Source organism: Leptosomus discolor, chromosome 1 (assembly GCF_034619465.1).
Source record: "Leptosomus discolor isolate bLepDis1 chromosome 1, bLepDis1.hap2, whole genome shotgun sequence".
NCBI lineage: Eukaryota > Metazoa > Chordata > Aves > Leptosomiformes > Leptosomidae > Leptosomus > Leptosomus discolor.
The window spans coordinates 155,344,886-155,359,995 of NC_141391.1; the positions used below are offsets into that span (position 1 = coordinate 155,344,886).

The 15,110-nt window shown below is 39.3% G+C and overlaps 1 protein-coding gene across 2 annotated transcripts in view; it reads left to right on the forward strand.

Moving 5' to 3' along the window:
* BRAF (B-Raf proto-oncogene, serine/threonine kinase) overlaps positions 1–15,110 on the forward strand; it is an 82,146-nt gene that overhangs the window by 12,155 nt on the left and 54,881 nt on the right. For both annotated transcript variants that reach the window (XM_086479446.1, XM_086479452.1), the window contains exon 2: positions 4,778–4,879. In XM_086479446.1, coding sequence (XP_086335572.1) covers positions 4,796–4,879 — 84 coding nt within the window. In that variant the 5' untranslated portion in view covers positions 4,778–4,795. The remainder of the gene's footprint in view (positions 1–4,777; positions 4,880–15,110) is intronic.

Consider the following 15,110-nt stretch of genomic DNA (forward strand, 5'->3'; position numbering starts at 1 on the left):
CCAAGCTGTAAAGGATTCATTACTTTTTCGTGGAACTACAATGAAACAGCGTGTCTCAAAAAAGCCATGCTGCTTCCTGTGGGAAGGGACTGGGCTTGCGTGTGGACAGCACTGGGCGCATTTCAGATTTACTTCAGAATACATTAAAATTTCTAGGAACTGTCTTCTAGGCTGGCATCGATTTTTGTATTTCTGCAAGATACTTGGCAATTGTGGGTTTATGGTTTCCTACAGGTATGGAGTTTTCTAAGTGTAGTGGAGTGCTCATAAGAGTAACAAAAAATAGGTCTGTTCTTTCTTCATAACCAGCAGGCTTCTGCCGTTTTCTTTTACTTCTACAGAAAGTGTGAATAAAATGTGGATAAAGGGATTACTGTGAGATCTCGAGGAAGGAATGGTATTAATGTGTGCACGTTTAACTTGAAAAACGTGGGTTTATTCTGTTGTGTAGGAACAAGCTCTTTGGTCCAGAACTGATTGCTAAAAGGATTCTATAGTACCTGTGTTTGCTGTCTCTGTTGTTAGGTAGTTCTTTGCTGCTGTCCTGGAATGTATGTGCTTCTGGGGAATGAGGCACTAAAATCCTAGGCAATTTTTTGTACACTTAAGTTTTATTTGGACAGTTGAAGGAAACCTGTATGTCTGTGAGGGCTGCTGACCTGAAGAGATTTAATTCTTAAGAACCTAGTGTTTCAGGGTTTTTCCACAGAGATGATGGGGATATGTCTTGACTTAGACAGCTGACACGAGTTATCTGAACAAGCAGGTCAGTGAGGAAAAAAGACAGGCTGAAGCTGCTGGCTCTGCTGGCTGTGTGAGTGCAACAGGTATGGTGTATTTTTTGTGAGGTGGAAGCTGTGGGTACTGTGGTGTGCAGAAGCAGACATTTTTGAGTTGCTTGAGGTCACTTGCAGAGAGCACAGTTTTGAATTCCAGTTAGGAAGAGGCTTGAGTTCCTTCATGTGCTGGTTTTGACTGGGATAGGGTTAATTTTCTTCACAGTAGCTAGTATGGGGCTGTGTTTTTGATTTGTGCTGAAAACAGTATTGATAACACAAGGATGTTTTCGTTACTGCTGAACAGTTCTTACACAGAGTCAAGGCCTTTTCTGCTACTCACACCACCCCAACCACAAGTAGGAGGTGCACAAGAAGTTGGTGAGCTGGGACAGCTCACCCCAACTGACCAAAGGGATATTCCATACCGTATGACCTCATGCTCAGCATATAAAGCTGAGGGAAGGAGGAGGAACTGGGGAGGGCGTTCAGAGTGATGCCGTTTGACTTCCCAAGTAACAGTTACAGGTGATGGAGCCCGGCTTTCCTGGAGATGGCTGAACACCTGCCTGCCCATGGGCAGTGGTGAATGAATTCCTGGTTTTGCTTTGTTTGCATGTGCAGCTTTTGCTTTACCTGTTAAACTGTCTTTATCTCAACCCACGAGTTTTCTCACGTTTACTCTTCCAGTTCTCTTCCCCCACCCCACTGAGAGGGGAGTGAGTGAGTGGCTGCATGGGGCTGAGTTACCGGCCGGGGTTAAACCACGATGCTTCAATTGAATTGAAATACTCATAGATCCTGCATAATAGGATGCAATATACTTGCACCGGGGTTGATTCTCAAGGAGCTAGCTAGTTAAGGTTGCTCTGGACCACAAAAAGTTGTGTATAAGCATATTCACTGATATGGGAAGCCAGAAGGTGAATTTTCTACAAGTAAAAATAAGTAGAAGTTGCCACTTAAAGGGAAGTTGTGAAGCTTGGAAATTTGCCACGGCATATGTGTTCTTGTGTGTACTTGATTAGGGATAGATTATGCTAGTCAATACTAGAGTTGTGAAAGTTTTTTTTCAGCTTGTCAGAAGACTTTTGATGAATATGGCACACAAAATAGGTTTTCCATTTCTGTGAGCAACAAGTAATGATTTGTTGCTATGGTTGACTTTGATAAATTCCCTTCTGCCTTCAGTGTACTTTTAACTGTGCGAGTAGCCTTTCTAAGATGATACAAATCCATATTAACTTTGCCTGTAAGATTCACTTGTGGAAACGCTCTTGATTTAGTGTACAGCTATATAGTAGGTAATACAGGGCACTATTTTCAGCTCCTCTGAGCAATGTTGTCTTCCATTAGATTTTAATTTCAGCTTCTTCAGGTGAAAACAGTTTAAATTTTTTTTTTTTCTTTGTTAGTCACTCAGGTTTTGCTCTTGTCATGATATTAACTTTGCAGGAAGAACTCTACGCTTCTTAGAGGCTGATTCTCTTGCCAACGTCTTCTAAATAACATGCTTCTCTTGTGCATATTGCTGTTGCTCACAGAAAGTTATATTTGTTATTCTGTATCTTTACTGCAAGAGAAGAGAGAAGCAAGGTTGTGGCTATGGACACAAAATAGAAAATAACATGTCAGCAAGGAAGTTATTCATCATCAATCTTCAAAAAAAGTATTTGGAAAGTCATTTGACAGGGGTTCATTGTACTCGGCACTAGTGAGCCCACACTGGAGTGCTGTGTCCAGTTCTGGGCTCCCCGGTGCGAGAGAGACATGAACATACTGGAGAGAGTCCAGTGAAGAGCCGCAAAGGTGATTAAGAGTCGATGAAAGGAAGATGGAGCCAGGCTCTTTTCAGTGGTGCCCAGTGACAAGGCCAGAGGCAATGGGCACAAACTGAAACACAGGAGGTTCCCTCTGAACATCAGGAAACACTTTTTTTTACTGTGAGGGTGACTGAGCACTGTCACAGGTTGGTCAGGGAGACTGTGGAGTCTCCCTGCTTGGAGGTATTCAAATGCCATCTGGACGTGGTCCTGGGCAGCCTTCTTGAGGAGGGGTTGCACCAGATGACCTCCAGAGGTCCCTTCCAGCCTCAAACCTTCTGCAATTCTGGGTTACTTTTTCGGTGAAGCATCTTTCCTTCCCATGTTCCCCATTGCCGGGCATTTAAGTACAGTAAATTGTTGATATTGGTTGTGGTACAGTACATGTTGAGGAGAACTTCTGGTGCGTGAAATTGCCAGAATAACCAAATAATAGCAGTTGCGTTGTGTGATAATGAAACCTGTTTCTGAAGGTAATCCTGAGATGATTCCTTAGTTTGCCAGGAATTTTCTGTATATGCACCTAGGTTAACAGCATGTTACCAGTTGCACAGTAACTAAACATCCTAAACTCTTATATTGAACATGTTAATTGAAATAGTGTTGATTCAAGCTCTTCCTTTTCACCAAGCATACAACTAGCCCTTGCCATCTTGAGAAAACTAGCAAAATACAGAAATCCTTCTCTTTGCTGGTGGGCAGTCCTAGCTTCAACATAATAAATTGATTGCAAGTTGAGAAGCAAGATGTCTTCCACAGTTGCCTCAAGGGAATTTACATGCAGAATACTTGAATAGTACAGTCTTTGTTTGGTGTCCCCCACTCCCCCTCACTCTTTGTAGTTTGATTGCATGTTCTTGAGCAAACTGGTTTTGCTTGACTGTAGCTCCTTGATGAAATCTTTGTTCTGGTGTCTGTTCTAAAGCTTGGGCTAGAAGTAAATCAATTCTTAGTTTACTTTAGGAAATTGCTGTCCAGTAACTGATGCCTAGAGTTAGAAGGGGTAAATAAGGTGGTGTGCAAAACGTGAATGCTGTATTTTAGAGTTTGTCTCTTTGTGAACATCTCAAGTTATGTAGTAAAACTTGCTTTGATCTAGCTTGGATTGGATCCTATTATTGGTGCCTACTTTAGAATAGGAGGTTATTTGCATGTTATTTTTAAAGTGGTAGGTTGTCACAATTTGTAAATCCATACCTGGTGTTGAGGCTGCATATATTATAATCTGTGAAGTAGAAAAGAGTTGAACTGGAGAAGGTATCAGGAATCTTTAAAATCCCTTTGGAAGAAGCACTGTTTATATTTATAGTCATCGTTTCTTCCATCCTGGATCTAATAGCTGACATAATGATTTTTTCCTGTTAAATAGTCTGAATAAGAGTACTTATGAAGAACAGATTCTTCTCTCTTCCTTCCGCTTCCCTAGCTAAAAAACTCTGACTTTGGTTGGACTGAAGTAGCTTTTTAAATCAGTGTAGTGGTATTGTTTTAAATGTTTGGGTTTGTGCTTTGCTGCCTTTTTAGGTATAAATTAGGATTCATAATACTGTTCACCTACAATAGTCTCAAAGTCCTAAAACTAACTTTCAAGATCAAGGAGGAGTAACAACCTGAGATGTTTCATAGTACAGTGCCATAGGTCTGCTCTGTGCACTCAAGGTAGATATCTTTTTCAGATCGTGTCCAAGGTCTGTAAGAAAACTTGCAGGTTAGACTGGGTATAGAAGTCAGAGTATAGAAGGTGCTCTTTAAGAGCAAGACATCCTATTCCTATGCAAATAGAACACAAGGTCTAGGTTTTGTGAATGTTGTTTACAAAGATTACATAAGGTTTGATAGAAGTCCTTCACTAAACTTCGTAGTATTGTAGAAATTGGGTTGCAAAGTCTTGCAAGGAAAATACTGAATATGATTTTTGATAAACATGAAAAATAAACCATTCTTAAAAGTTGTTTATTCAATGGCTCCTGAATTTTAAAACCAAATGTAATTTTTCTCTGTTTATCTCAAAAGCAAGCTGTGTATTCCTGACAGTGGATGAATGGAATGGCTTTGTGCACTCCTTTACTGATAATTAAAATATCAAGAAAATGTTGGTTTTTTTTTTTTTTTTTTTGTATTAGGACAGATTCTCTAGGCTCCTTTTGATTATAATTTTTTTTTTATTTTCTGTTTTAGGTGTGGAATATCAAACAGATGATTAAATTAACACAAGAACATATAGAGGCACTGCTAGACAAATTTGGAGGAGAGCATAACCCACCATCGATATATTTAGAGGTAAGTTTACATTCAAATGAACATGGTTAGATTAATGGTGCATTATCTTAATCTTATATGAAGCATCTTATGTTAAAACTGAGAATACCCGTAGTAAAAAGAGAATATTCTCCTTGTCTATTTAGAAACAGCTCTTTCCCTGGAGATGGAGAGGAACTGTATGGGATTCCTGGTATGCATCAGCAGGGGAAGATCAGTGGCATTGTCTAGTAGTTGTGTAGGTGCAGTTGAAATGTAAAGCATCATTTTTAGGTGCAGAGGCGGGGCAGGAAGATTGTGTGTGATAGGAAAATGCAAGCTCTGTTGTTAAAAGCAAATACATATGCATACACATGAAAACCTCTTCCAAGACTGACTTTGCCTTTAAAGCAGTTGACTTCACTTTTTTTCTCTTTGAAAAATAATCATGTAGAATCCAAAAAAAGATACTAGTAGAAGGGAACTTCTTAAAAAAATACATTAAATTGTGAAGTGGAGTAACATTTTTAAGCTGTCTTTAATTTGTAAACTAACTACAAATTAAATTTCTGGATTCTTTCATCACTCCAGATTTATAAAGTTGCATTGATGTAGGACCATTAAGAGCATAAAAAAGGACTGCATGCATAAGTTACATCTATTAGGAATTGAATGGGTATAACTTGCTCCAAACCCTGCCCTTTTCTTGGTTCTCTCAAGTATTGAAATAACTGGGAGGTCAACCAGCTTTCTTTTGTAGACTTTTTAATTGTATTTGCTGCCTAAAGGCACTGGGTAATTAAAAATAAAGATCTCATTATTTGAGGTACTTCTAGCTTTTGTCTTAATATGTCAGAGCAGGGCACTAGCTTGATTATACAAATGTTGACATAACGTCCTTAACAGTTAAGGTCAAATGAGGCCCTCTATAGTTGCTTTAGTTATTGCTAGTGTGAAATGGGTGTATGGAATGAGTGCTAATCACTGTTTTAACTACTTAGTGGTATATAAACACACCTCTGTTTTCACATGAACCAGTTCATTCCATATGTCAGGATTTAATATTGCCACGTGTATGCTGGGTTTATTAGACAGTGTATCAAATTGCAATAATAATGAGCTTAATCTGTACTAATTCTGGATTTCAGGTAATGAAGTTGTTAGTTCATAACAGCCATTTATCACTTGCTTGTATCTAAAGTAAAACTGAGATCTCTACACAGGAAGCCTTTTGATTATTCTGTAGTTCATTGTTAGGGAAGAAGGTGTTTGCAGTCATAAATGTGTACTAGGAAATGATTATGATAGTATAAAGAGTATGGTAAGTCTGAAATAGTTGGTGACTACAAACCATGACACTAAAAGCAGATTTGCAAGTTCAATTGTTCCATGTGCTGCTGAGGTGAAGCTGCAACTCCGGGTCATCAACGTGGTAGGAAGCCCTGGAAGACGGAGCAGGGTGTTACTCCGCTGCAGTGAGTTGTGCCGGATCATGAAGTAGGTCCTGTGGCAAGTAGTGCTGGTACTGGCTAGGGAACAGTAAGCCATTGGGAGGAGGATGGGAGTGACGGGGATTTGAATTATCCCATGAGACAGTGAGTCTGGTGAAAAGAGCCTTGCTTTTCCCAGCTCTTTGCGATGTGGTTCTTCTGCGTCCTTTGTTCAGTTGCAATACAGTAGTGGCTAAGCCACTTCCAATCACTAACCTAGAAGGAAAATATTCTGGTTTTGTTGAATTAGTTTGCCATTCAGTTGGTAGATTGAACTTCTTCCTGATGAAGTCCAGTGAGCCCCAAAGCTGTGGTTAAGGTTGGGGAGGGGGAAGAGCTTGCAGCTGTGAGCCAAGAACCTTGAAAAGCAGGTGAGAGAGGAGAGGAACTTTCTAGTTGGATGGTCATTAGCTTAGATTAGATCATTGTCGGATTGATTGGAGTGAATAGAATGAAATGCTGCAAACCTGTCATTTTTTTAGTGTGTAGATTTCCTGTGGTAGAACTAAAGTGTGAAGGAAAGAAAAAAAAAAAAAAAAAAAAAAAAAAAAAAAAGTACCTGATACAGTCAGAAGCAAGATTACTGTCTGCCTTTGACTGTTCATTTAACCCAGCAGCAGTTGTCTACTGCATCCCTTCTGTGCCTTTCCGACCTTTTTGGCTACTTTTGGCTTTTCAAGAACGGGGATTGCTTTCTATTGTCAGAATTTACTTTGCAGCAATTTACCTGACTCTAATCTCCCACTGCTAGAGATACTGTGTTGACTTCTGTATCCTCCATCTGTCAGAAACAGGGCCAGAGCAACCCTGGTTGCAGCATGAAATGACAAAGCTGTATGTAAAAAGCTCTGAGTGTAATGTGATAAAGTGTGGAAGAACACATTTGCTTCTAGGAAATGCAGAACTCAGGAAAAAACAGTAGTTTGATATGAATAAAAAGAACAGGAGAGTGGGTAGAATGTGTGGGTAGCTTAAGTGGTTCAATAGGTAACTTGTCTGTCTGACATCTGTTAGAAATAGCAAACTCCCTATGTACAGAGCCACTGTGCGGTATCGGGCCTGTTGCTCAAGTTCTGTACCTGGGCATCCTCACTGACTTCTATGCATGACCCCTCTTTCCCCTCAAGCTTTTGCATCTAGACTATGTCTAGGTCTTGATGGTTTGGTCTGTGTACTTTCTCCAAAGTGCTTGAACTGGAAGATAATGTAACTTATACTCTGTCCATCGTCTTCTGACTTTTATATTTTGATTGTTTTGATGAAGTCTTATTTCTGGCTGTATGGGTAATTTTGCTAGTCTGTTACTAGGACTGTATCACACTTCATTTTGTTTCCTTCCATTGCTCTGATCTCTTTGCATCTTCCATAAAATGTGACTCCTGTAAGGACTTTTGTAGATTGTGCCTGTTGATCATCTCTCCAGTGCTATCAGCAAGCATGTTGTTTGCTTCTCTTAGCAAAAGTTGCAATTAGCCAAAGCTAATTGCTAGACAAGTATCTGCAAATGAACATTTCTGCTCTCACCTGTATTATCTTTCACTGTTGCAAACATCTAGTTTGTTATTGTAATGCTTTCTGCAAAACTATGGCTTTTTGTATGCCTATGAAAAGCTTGACAGCTATCCATCCATCTTCTGGTGTGTAGAGTTTCAGTACAATAGGATTTCTTCGGTTCTTTTGTACTCCTGTCTGGCTTTATATCCTTCATTTCTTGTGCATCTTACGAACTGCTCATGTTCACAGAACTTATGGCACCCCTTGCACCAGCTCCTGGCCTGTGCTGGAGCTGCCTCTGTAGACCTGTCAAGTAAAGTTGTGGTTGAACCTGGTGACAAAATTGCATTTCAGTTAAAGGTGGAAAGGAAGGAGTTGGGGGAGCGGAAGTGCACAAAGGAAAGCTGAAGAACTGAACAAGAAAATTAATTCTGAAAATTGAGCATTCAAAGGATGTAGTAAAACTATTTGGGCATTGAATATGAAATATACACCTCATTTAGAAATAAAAAGGAGTTTGCGCCTACAGTTGCTCAAGAAAATATAAGCTAACAAGCTTTTTTTTCTGTACTCATTTGAGAGTAAGAAGACAGAAACAGGGTTTTTTGTGGCAGACTTTTTTTTTTTTTAAATTCTGGGGAGGTTCAGTGCATTTGACATCAAAAGAACTTTAAAACTGACAGCTATTATCGCAGCCATCATTTCAGGATTCATCAATTGACTATAAAAGAGGAATGGATTTCTTGAAATATTGAAAGTGATTGACATGTGCTGTCTTGAATTCAGTATATATTTAGTTATCCCTGCAAGAGGGGATACTCAAATTCAGGGGTATCTCCCTGCCTTGGTCCATCACTCCTCAGTGATGGTCTTGAAAAGGTGACTGTAGAGCTTGGGGAGTAGGGCCTGCAAGCCTGGGTGAGCTACTTTGCTTGCAGCTGCCTGGGAGTGGAAAACTCTCAGGGCAGGAAAGCAGGGGCTGAGGAGGAGACTGAAGCTGCAGAGAGACTTCTGAGTGCACATATAAGGTACAGGAATAGGAAACAAAATGAACAGAAAAAAGAAACATTCCCGTAGCCACACAATTTTCTTTTAATTGTTATAATTAGTAATAGCTTTGGGAATCTTATTGATGTTTTCTAATATGATTAGATTAGTGGATTAAGAGCAGTCCAGGGGAGAAGGACTTGGGTGTGCTGGAGGATGATAGGATGAACATGAGCCAGCAGTGTGCGCTTGCAGCCTGAAAAGCCAACTGTATCCTAGGCTGCGTCAAAAGGTGTGTGGCCAGCAGGTCAAGGGCGGTAATTCTGCCCCTCTACTCTGCCCTTGTGAGACCCCACCTGGAGTACTGTGTCCAGCTTTGGAGCCCCCAGCACAAGAAAGACATGGAGCTGTTGGAGTGAGCCCAGAGGAGGGCTATCAAGATGGTCAGAGGGTTGGAACACCTTTCCTACGAGGACAGGCTGAGAGAGTTGGGGTTGTTTGGCCTGGAGAAGAGAAGGCTCCGGGGAGACTTTATAGCGGCCTTCCAGTGCTTAAAGGGGGCCTGCAGGGAAGGTGGGGAGGGACTCTTGATCAGGGAGGGTAGTGATGGGATGAGGGGTAATGGTTGCAAACTAAGAGAGGGGAGATTTAGATTAGACACTAGGAGGAAATTCTTTACTGTGAGGGTGGTGAGGCACTGGCACAGGTTGCCCAGAGCAGCTGTGGCTGCCCCCTCCCTGGCAGTGTCCAAGGCCAGGTTGGATGGGGCTTGGAGCAACCTGGTCTAGTGGGACGTGTCCCTGCCCATGGCAGGGGAGTTGGAACTAGATGGTCTTTGAGATCACTTCCAACTCAAACCATTCTATGATTACAAGAAAAACTTTTCTGTTCCGACTGGAAGAGATAATAAATGTAGTAAGCCATGGCTGTATTAAAATCTAAAAATGGCTTGTAGCTAAAATTCTTTCTTACATAATCCTAATTATTAATTTCTTCCATCCCCTGTGTTAGCTTGTATCTCAGATCTAACAGACCCCTGGAAATCACTGTCAAATATTTGAAATAACTGCTTAATTCAGTAGATGTAGAAATATCACTAATAGCGTCTTTCTTTTATTCTGAGAAAGAGTCTACAGGAGCTCCTCGGTAAGTTTTTTGGAAACACTCTGTATCACAGCAGCTGAGAACATCAATGATTTTTATCTTCCCACATAATTTCTTAGTGCGTTATATCTGTCCTTGAAGTGCTGTTTCCCAAAATACAGTTTCTGATTCACTGTGGAAAAATCCTTTTCTTAAGGGTTTGTCCAAGCATTGTAAACACTGGAAATCTATATTGCAAAGAAGTCTAATATTATGGTACTGGGAAAAGGTGGGATTCAGTCAGTAAAAGTGATTAAAATATGCAGTTATGTATTCTTCTATAATGGCCATCAAATTTTTTTTGTTTTTTGTCTTTACCAAGAAGTACTGATGAAAAGGGTGACTTAAGTTAGGGAAAGGAGACTAAAGATCTGTGCATTGCAACTTATCATTGGCCAAAATGCCGTTTACAAACTGAAATGGGTTATGCAGATCCAGACTGGCCAAAAGCAGTCAGCTCAAACTTAGAAAGGAGAGATTGTACTTAAATGACTTAATCAGATTTGTTAGCCTTTGTAGACTCTTAATGACTGTTCAGGGAGGCCTTACCTATTTAAACTTCCAAAATGCATTGTGTCCCCTTGCCTCGGAGTTATATGTACAATATCATCTACAAACACTTCATCTATGAAAACTTAATTGAGCAGTATTAGCCCATTTGCATGTAAATAGTTCTTAGTGTGGTGTGAAGTCGCATCCTGGACCTGTAGGTTACTTCAGTTAACAGTACAAGAGCAAACTGCCTGCTTTGTTTTTTTTTTAAACCATATTCCACACAAAATAAACAGTATACAAATGCATAGATAGAATGGTAGTGTTATCAAAATAAGTTTAAAACTCAGTCAGCTTTCTAGTATTGTCCTGAAGGAATCATTCTATTTCCTACTACTCTTGGAACCAATTTAAAATGAGAATCCTGTGGGTAGAGGTATGTTGTCCCCAACTGCTGTGTTTTTGAGGTTTTTTCCTAGCTTTCTCTTTTCCTGGGCTATTAAACATATTTTATTCGGAGGCCTTGCTGTTGCCATTTTTGAGAGTTTGGCTATTGAATTTCAGGAGCGTATTTAATTTGTTATTCCTGTGTATCTGAAGAATCCACACAGGAGGTCAAATTAATTAATTAAAGAAGATTACCTCTTTGCTGATCTAAAGTATGCTTATTGCAACAGCAGGCAGTTGCAGTCTGAAACGGATCTTAGTGCTGAATCTGAGATTATTTCAGACTGTTTGTGGGATTCCAGGAAAATGCTTACTCTGAGTCCAGGCACTGGGAAACGTGGTGGTTCTCTGGGGAAATTCAGATTTATTTTTACCAGGCTCCTAACAGATGCTGATCAAATATGTTGGACCAAAACTGGAGTGTCTAAAGTTAGACTAAGTACAGATTTAGGAGTCTTACTAAATGAAGAAATCCTGACGTATGTTACTGTCTATCTTCAGCCCCATTTAACTTAGTGGGATTTTCATTTGATCAACAGCCTAAAAGGTCAGACATCTTTTAAATAGAAACACAATCTCAGTTTCAAAAACCAGGAAACTGTAGTTTAGGCTTTTAGGAGTCTTACAATGTGTGGATATTATCTAAAATTGATTGAGGAAGGGAGAGAGAGAATTTAAAACCAGTTGGTCTGCTTGAGTTTAGAACAGGGTTTCTAACCAGATGTGGTAGGGGGCAGGCAGAAGGAGAAACCATATTTTGCTACTTGGTTTTATTCCAAACTAATTAAAAAAAAAAAAAATTCACTTGTTGCTTCTTGTTTCCTTAGATATTTTTCCTAGAATGTATAGCCTGGTTATGGCCCAAGAAAGCAAATTTCACATATGATATAAATGTAATGCAAAAATACGCAGATTTTTGAGAAAATCCTTTATCATCGGCTTGTCAACAGAACTCTGTTGATACATCTGTATAACATCATGGAAATTCTGTTGACTGCTGAGGTCAGGTTTTATTTTGTCAATAGGTTGGAACATTTAAGAAGTAGCTTTTAAGTCTGCTGCTCCTGAGTGAGCAGCTGATTGTATTATGGCATGTATGTACATTGTGTATAAACATGCCAGCTTCTAATGCTTTAGGTGGACTTGGCAGCTTACCAGGCCTTTATACATTTTACGTAGTTGAAGCCTCAGAAGCATTCTCACATGTGTGAGACTATATTATATGATAGGCGTATAGACTGTTATGCAATATAATTAAAATTAACTTTTTGTTCCATTTTAGATAGCCATAGAATTATGTGTAGATTGGCAAGATGTGCCAATTTGAATCTAATAGCTTTTGAAATATATTTTTTCCTTTAACTTTGTGAACTACTGCAAATTCACACTAAATTGGGAGCCCTGTAGTGATACAGCAAACAAATTTGTTGAGGATAATATATGTTATTAAGGACAGCCTGGTTTTGGCAACTAATGAACAAGCTGGAGGAGTTAAACGGAAGCTTCATGACAAGAAGCAGCACAACAACAGACAACTGCAACATCTTGCCACTGGGATGAGGTGGCTGCCCACTGGTGCAGGCAGGCGGCTGGCTGGGTAGCGGCTCTGCAGAAGTACCGGGAAGTGCTGGTGAGCAACAAGCTGTGTTGTTAGGAACCCAGCCTCACGGTAACAGCAGCAAACTGCAGACGAGGCTGTGTTAGCAAGCGTGTAGCCAGTGTGAAGAGGGACCAGTGTCCTCACTACTGTGTGACTGCGTTGGGGTGGTGTTTATCCTGGAGAAGAAAAGGCTAAGGTGGAATCTGCAAGATCTGGCAACCTAAAGAGAGGGCCAGACTCTTTTCAGACACGAACAGCAAAAGGGGAAGAGGCAACATCACAGATAGCATCAAGTGAATTTCATAAGAGAAAATTCTTCATCATGGGAGTGGTTTTTGAGCCTTGGAAGTGGTTGTCCAGAGGTTGTGGAGTCTCCTATCCTTCAAGACTTTCAAAACTTACTCTGACAAGGCTCTGAGCAACTTGATTGAACTTAATCATGTTTGCTAAACAGGAGTTTGGACTAGATGACTTCTAGGGATACCTTCAAACCTTTTTTTTTTCTTCCTTTTTTTTTTTTCCCTCTCCTGTGATTCTATATCAAGCTGAAAGCAAGATTTAAGTTTGCTTGTAGAATGTTACTCATTTCTTAATGGAAATGTATAAACTTAATTGATTTCATAAACTCTTCCTTCTGAAATGCCTTTAAAATCCTTAATTTAATGAATGCTTGAATGTTCAGCTTAATCTTCTCCATGCTAGATGCTGTACAAACTTAATTTTATTTTTTTTGTTTGCTTTTGAAAAACAATGTTAGAAATCAGCCTTGTAGTTGACCCAGAGGGACTTGACTGACTTGAAGGCTTGTGTAGATGTTGATGCCTCTCTGCTAATATGGCGGTGCTGCTGCAGGTGTCTCTTACAGATTGGCCACCTCTGCAGCATAATCTTTCTTTTAGTTAGAAATGCTTGCCATAGGTCAGCTTTGCTTTGCTGTTGTGATACTCTTTCAGTTTAACTGCTTGGCATAATTCTGTGTTTTGACTTGGTGCTGTTGACTGTGTGAGATCTACAGGTGCTAGTCATCAGCTGGAACCAATGTTTTGCCAAAGTACTTAATCTTTGTGAAAAAGAGATTTTATTGGAGCTGCATGTACTGTTTATCCTTCTGTATAAAAATAATTATTTTTTTTAGAAGAGAAAAATGTATTTAAAGTGTATGGATCCATTTCTAGTTCCATTATGTTTTATTATGGGATCTTCTGCTATGACACTGAGTAGTGGTATAATACTTGAGAGCTTTTGTCTCCATAAAAAAATAGAGAGATTTTCATACAGAGTTTAGTGGTATAGAACCCAAAACCAGCAGCAGCTCCCAGCTTTCCATGCTCGTTGTTTATTCTCTTAAGGTAAATCATTTGACTTTGAGTTTGTGTTACTGACAGATTAAGCTGCTACTGTAAACATTGTAGGATCTGGTATTTTGAAAGATGTGTGTAATTTTGTGAAGGAATTGAGCCTACAAGTATCCGGAAGCAATGTCATGTTGCATGTGTTCAAGTAATATTTTGCAATGTTCATGAGAAAAGGAAGTAAGTATTTAGAAAAGTATTGGTGAAATGGTAACAGTTTATGTTTCTTAATTTTTGTTTACTGAAAATAATTCTTCGCACATGGAGCTTTTACTGGAATTTACAAGAAAAGTTGATCCTGGAAGTAGGAGAGACACACTTCTGTTACTGTACAGCCAAAGAAATGCCATTGTTTCTAGTTGGGTAACCTCTCAATTTACTTTTGACAGTAGAATTGAGCTAGAAGGAAAATTTTTGATTTTAAGTCTCAGAGTTTGAGTCTGTTTGTAAAATGTTAGATATCTTCAGTTTTTAAAAGAAATAATAAGTAGTTTTCAATTTCCTACAATTTATGTCCATTTATTAAAATAAAAATGGAACCCATCAAATTTTGTATTTGGAATTGTGCTGTTCACCAGCATTCTTTAGAATACTTTTTCTTTCTTAGTCCTCACTGTCAAATTATCATTCTTTTTGTTAATGCTGTGGGGATGATGACACAAATTTTTAGCATAGATCCATCCTAGAGGATGCTAAACCTTCATAAAAAGGGAGGGGCCAACCACTGTTTACTTGACAAAGCCAGCCTGGGTTAGGTGAACCTGCACATACAACATGGAGAAATAAATTCCTAGTAAAATGTAGTATTTGTGGCAGCACTACTGAATGCTGGTTATTTTTCCTCTTAACTTTTTTTTTTTCAACATGTGACCCTGCAGACTTTTTGATCAGTTCAGTTCTCCTGTAGCTTTAATTAGCAACACATTATGCACAGAAAACTTGAGGAAAGCTAATTTTGGGGGGAGGGGGAAGTCGCTTTCCCTAATATAAATATTTCTTGTGGCATTGAAAATGTATGCAGATTGGCATAGCTCTTGGTCTTGCTGGAGAGCTGAGTAGAAAATTCTGTTCCCTAGCACTTAGATGTTAGGTTTGTAAGATCTTTGTTTCTTCTTGCCTGTAAAAGTCTAACGGTTCCTTGGTTAACACTGACACACTTGTGTAGCATCAAACACACATTCCTTAACTGATTCAGGTTTTTGAAGATACTCTGTACTCATTTATATGCTAAAGAAATAATTTGGATACTTGGATACAGATCAAAATTT